A 6,135-nucleotide genomic window follows, 5' to 3' on the forward strand; every position below is an offset into this window, starting at 1 on the left:
CAAGTCTATGTCACAGAGCTGACGATACTGTTGCCTGAACAACACAGCCCACACATACAGCTCCTTACATACATGTACAATGTATACAATATAAGATGCTGGAATAAACGGCGGGGTTTACTTTTAAAAGTAAGTATTTCTGGGTACATAACATTATCTCAAGGTTTTAGGCAGAGGGGGTAACAAAGATACATAGGACTTGAAATATTTTGACAATGTTACGAAAATACCAGCTATTTTGAAGATATCTAACTCAAAAACAAGGCGACAGCTTTTCCCTACTACACCATGCTAGAATGTTTCCCCCTCCTTTTGTCTTGAAACGATGTCATCATTCCACCTTGAAACAATCCTTATACATATACTTCCGTTAACCTTACTTTCTTTTAGGGACAAGAATGAATCTTTCAGCTTAATGTATGCTTCCTTATAGGCACGTCCTTAATGAAGACCTTTATTGTATGTTCGTGCCCCGAGGGGCTAGATACAGGTCGTTTAACACAAACCAAACTAACATCTAAGTGACATATACAGTGAAATATGTACAGTACATTGTGTAAACATACATGGAAGAAGAAAAGGATAAGCTAAGCTAATCTAGTAAAGTCAATCAACTTCTTCTCGCTTCTTTGTACATGTGTAGATGTATGAACAGATCACGTTTCTTATACAAGGGTTATCTAGACGCAACAAAAATATGAATTTATCCGTTGCGTTTAAATATTCAAAGTATGGGAATTTCTCATTAATACATTTGAAAAGAACATTTCTTTCTATATCGTAAAGTTTACAATCTAAAATAAAGTGCCGCTCATTTTCTATTTGATTTAACTCACAAAATTGGCAAACTCTATGTCCTCACTGGACGGCATGGGGCCATGGGCACTGCACGAAATGGCCTCGGATCCTGACATATACGTACAGAATGTGTTCTCTATCTTTGGCGGATACAGGCGGATCCGACGACGAAGCCGTAGCATATCCGATTTAGGAAAAACGAGATCCGGAACCTCAGATACGAAAGAATCCGTAAATAAGGGTTTTTGACGAATACGGGGCCGTATGCTGCCGGTCGCCATGATTTAATTCTTTTACAATGGCGTGCCCTGTACTGGGTCTAACCAGGCACAGTGGTGCACGATGCATGCCTAAGTTATCAACTAGCCGTGGGGTATACGAGCACACCTGCACATGCCTTGTTTTATACATGGATGCAGCTTATTAGTCTATCTATGAACCGACAGGCACCAATTTTGTAGGATGAGTGACGATGATTTCAAACGCATGCTGTCACATCTTCGCCGAAGTTATAAAAAAAACGTTTTGTAAATCTTAGGTACATTCACGTTTTCCACTCATACATGTATACGATCGGAGCATATGCATCTAAACATAATTCTAAGGATCTAAGATCACTTTTAAATTTTTTTTTGAAAACTTGTCAACGTTGATGATAGAGCTATAAGAAACGTCATTATTGTGTCCATGTTTTGTGGACACAAGTAATTGTTATTTTCGATACTCAAAGAAATCCCGGCACGCAAAGATCCTATGTCCTTGAAATATACACGAAAAAACACGTCATAAAATATCCTATGCATGTACCTGGGGGTTACCATATTTGTTATGAAGTCTAGCAATTGGATGTCCTGTGACAATTAGCGCTAGAGACAACAGATACCACTCATATTTCATTATATTGCCTACGTGATAAAAGAGTCCGGCCGTGCACGACTAGGTGACTTCGTGTGCCCATAGCAAGCAGCAGTAGTTCGCAACAGCGAAGACCCGGGAATAGCTGTGCAACACAAAAGTCAAACGTCTCACAGCAGAATGGGAAATTCGTCACCCATGGCCTTCAGTACATCACTGGTTTTGCTCTTGGGATTGTGCCAATGTTTGCCAGGCACATTTGCGCAAACGGGTGAGCAACGAATTATACATGTTTCATCTATTTCCGTGTATTCTTTATTCAACCAGGGAAAACATGTCGCCATCTTGGCGATTTTCAATTTGCCCTGGGCCTAAATGTACAAAACAAACAATTAAGACAAAACGCAATCACAAACTTATAGAAATTCAACCAAAGGGGTTGTTAACCTTACCGTGGACTGATTCTCCTGGCCAATTATTCCTTTCTTGCCTTATTCTTCGATCCATACCCCCGAAGGAAGGCCTAGTGGAGGCTAGATGAAACCCAGTGATCCCTCGCTCCGACACTACATTTTAGCACGTGAAAACACCGTTGTCATGCCTTTATCACGGGAATTTCACGTGTCGCTCACTGTTGATGGAATTGACAGCACTCGTTCTGTTCAATAGTGTCAAGCTAGCCATGGGATAAACAAAGCAACTTTCCTATTCTCATTACAGTTAAGAACATTGCTCAGACCCCCTATGAAGTGGCTGTTGGCTGCCCTAGCGACGCATGGATACAGCCTTTGACCCTGAGATTTCCAGATTTCCCCTATTGTTTCATGATTACCCCATCTCCGCCTTGTGCGAAAACTTCCCAGGAGGGGGTGGGGGGGGGGCGGGGCTGGGCAAGTGCCCCAGGTGAGATACCACCTGGCCCCCTGTGGAGTGTGAAGGGCTTTTATACATTTGGCTGTCTGGGAATAAATGCTAGATGTGTATTGCATGACGGCCTACATTTGTAGGAAAGTTTTTCTTAACTTGTAAGATATTCACATTTCACACTGACTATAGTTGCTGTATCAAATACAGAAATGAGAGGTCACCTATTTCTACACCATTGTATAGATTGTCCTACATGTATGTGGTCATTTTAGTGAAACAGCCGAACATTACCTCCTACACTGTAAACTTTATACCACCCAAAGAAGTACTATGTTAATATCCCTTTCCAACATAACTGACCTTCAACTACTGAACGGCATTTCATTATGTTCTCTTCTGTTACGCGGTTCCACGTCACTCTCATACTTACAAAACTGTAATATACTCGATATAGTTCATACTTACATCCATTGTATAGGCAGATTCATTTAATAATAGATACCAACTTGTACTGTCTATTGATATTTTCCTATCTTGTATTTATGCATGCCATTATGTCTCTTTGTTGTACGTGTTGAGTAGCAGGCTTCAAATAAGCAATCGCTTCCTGCCTAATACTCTGTAAACATATACGCATAAAATAAATAAATGAGAGGTCGCTTATTTTGAAGAGAATGTTATGAAAGTCGTCAGCTGCTTTGATAAATCCCTTTGTCTCTTTAATGAAGATTTTATCATTCAAGAGAGCAGAATCAAACTTCCAATATCCTAGTCCCTGTGAAATATCATACGTTGTAACATCTATTTTGATTAAGCGGTGGTCGGTCGCATGCATCGTGTCGTTTTTGTGTTTTTTCTAAATCTCCGAATATCCACTAGGTTATTTGTGTCAGAAATTTCCAGCATTGCCTGTATAGCTTGTGGGTAATAGTCAATGCTACGTCGATGAATATTAGACGAATGCGTTCTTTGTTGCTCATGAAAACTGGCTTTCGTATAATTCACCTGGACATGTGGACATGATCCGGTCCGTCTTGCCATCTTGGTTGATAAATCTTTGTCCTTAAATCATCTTAGAAGCACCCTGCCCGCCCGACAACAGTCTCGTACTACCTAGTGGTAAGATGTACTCCGCCACTGAGGACTTGACGTTGTATTCTGGCGCGTACGAACAATGCAGACGACAAGGCGGTATGGTGGCGATACCGAGGGACGAGGAGGAACAACGGAACCTGGTGTTCCTAAAGAACTGCGTCAACAAGTAAGGTGGTAACTATATATTCAAAAGAGTTTAAAGATTTGGAGGAACGCTAGCTCATTAAGTCACTAGTATGGGATTTATATTTTTTTCTTACAAGTGAATTAATGAGTTAGATGGATGAGAGCCCATTAAATCACAAGTAAGGGATTTAAAGATTCTCTTACTAGTGATTTAATGAGTTAGAAGCATGCTAGCCCATTAAATCACAAGTAAGGGATTTATAGATTCTCTTACTAGTGATTTAATGAGTTAGAAGCATGCTAGCTCATTGAATCACTAGTAAGGGATTTAAAAATCCCCTTCCTTGTGATTTAATGAGTTATAGTTAGAGGCATGCTAGCTTATCAAATCACTAGCGATCTAATTGCTAATTAAATCACTAGTAAGGGAATCAAATATTTTCTTACTAGTGATCTAATGAGTTAGAGGAGTGTTAGCCCATTAAATCACTAGTAGACTGCTAACTCGTGCGTACTTCTGCATTCACCAATATAGTGGCCATCCGTTCTGGCTTGGTATAAAGAAGATAGCAGGAGTATGGAGTGACGACAGCGGCACTGCACTGGGCAATTTCACGAGCTGGGCACCCGGGGAGCCAGACGAAGACAGACCCTGTTCGTATATCGTCAAGGGTGATCATGAAGTGGGGGAACGCCGAGACAACTGGGCAGACACAAACTGCCACTCAGGGTTCAGCTACATCTGTGAGATAGAAGGTGCCAGGACTCGTTATATTATATTATATTACTTCTCCTTTTCTCAGAACCCTTTTCAGAAATAATCAGAAGCACAAGATACTAGTACATTGAAAACACGAGAGAGGTTCTCATTGATACTACAAATTAGTCCCATTTTGCATGATTGGCATAACGACTGACGTATTCGGTCTGACCACTGCAGTGCAGCCTGACCACACAGTGCCTCCTTGCAGCGCAGCAGCCACTGCATCCCAGAGAGCTGATGACGGTAAGACCATAGGGCTGCCCAAATAGGATCATTAGGTGTTGGAACAGATCTATTTCAAAGATTTGGAAAGATCTATTTGTAGGAGTTTTCAACCGGTGATTAAAAGTTTCCGGAACTAGATTAGTGTATTGAATTTTTTTCTTTCTTAGAATGACGTTCACATTCCGTGCATTTTCACAGGCTCCGTGGTGCGTGTTGCTACCATTGCCGGCAGCGCTCTGGCGTCCATCGTTCTGGCTCACGTTGTCTTGGCCTACCCCAACATGTTCGGTTAGGTCAGGCTAGACAGAAACATTCAGCAACTAGTACATTGTAGAGTTGCATTTGGACCAACGTGTACAGAGTATGACCTCCGATACAGACTCCACCGAACAGTTCATTTATCTAACTAAATTAATGTACCGGATTCCGATCAAAAAGTGGTTTCTGAATTCATGCTCCCGAAACTATCCTCAAACTGCGCGTACTGAGTTGGAAAAAAGTGCGGCCGGGTCTGCAATTGAAGCCAAACCGTGTGTTTAGTTATTAATGTTACGCAGTTTTTGCAATAGTTCTAGTAGCTATTGTTACTATTTTACTTTGAAAGTAATTCATTGCACGAGTCTACCTCCACTTTTATGCAAATGGCACACTTCCTTCAAACGTCGAAAAGGATCGCGGGTAACTGTTTTTCTTCTTTTTTTTCTTTATCAACTGAAGGATACATAGGACACAGAGGCGATGCACTCTGAGAAATAGTTAATATTAAAAATCACCTCTGAAAATAAAAATTCTTTCATGCTTTCTTGTTTGTACTGTGTGATGAGTTTCAATTCTCCCCAGACGTCCAGACTTTCTGAAAAGCGGCTATACAGCTGAGAGAACTATCAAAGAATAGTAAATTGGCTTCCATTTCTTAATAAGTCTGTATTCAATATTCAAGATTGGGCCTTTATGCCTTGTTGTTATTTCCAATAAGTTACATGATGCAAAATCTTAATCTATAGTCACAATTATATATTTGCACTTAAACTGTTCCTCTTGCCTCTAACTAGGTAATTTTTTATATAACTAGAAAATAGAAAAAAAAATCTTTATTGTATATCTATCTTTGAAACAGTACAATGCCTCCTAGTGTACTGAATAAGAATTGCAAGAGAATAGCAGTCCAAACTACTTTTGAAAATGTGTTCTGGACCCTATTTCAATCCATGATAAAAGGAAAACATGATCAAAAGGTTTGTAATATTTCTCGTCGGACAGACACCTCATCAATTGCCAAACCAGCTTGATCGTAATTAATTGTACCGTCTGAGGCTGCAATACTGTCATCCGTTGCTAGAGGGCACTTCTGCACCAACCAGTCCCAACATGGTGCTGTCTTGTGATGGTGAATGGAGGAAAGATCA

At 40.4% G+C, this 6,135-nt stretch overlaps 1 protein-coding gene across 1 annotated transcript; it reads left to right on the forward strand.

The window, feature by feature from the left end:
- Positions 1-1,733: 1,733 nt before the first annotated feature.
- Positions 1,734-5,531, forward strand: LOC136429878 (C-type lectin domain family 3 member A-like). Its single transcript, XM_066419966.1, has 5 exons — positions 1,734-1,924; positions 3,598-3,781; positions 4,277-4,497; positions 4,682-4,747; positions 4,928-5,531. The coding sequence occupies exons 1-5, from the start codon at positions 1,834-1,836 to the stop codon at positions 5,020-5,022; spliced, it is 657 nt and encodes a 218-aa protein (XP_066276063.1). The 5' UTR covers positions 1,734-1,833; the 3' UTR covers positions 5,023-5,531.
- Positions 5,532-6,135: the final 604 nt, after the last annotated feature.

This window comes from Branchiostoma lanceolatum, chromosome 3, assembly GCF_035083965.1.
Source record: "Branchiostoma lanceolatum isolate klBraLanc5 chromosome 3, klBraLanc5.hap2, whole genome shotgun sequence".
NCBI classification, from domain to species: domain Eukaryota; kingdom Metazoa; phylum Chordata; class Leptocardii; order Amphioxiformes; family Branchiostomatidae; genus Branchiostoma; species Branchiostoma lanceolatum.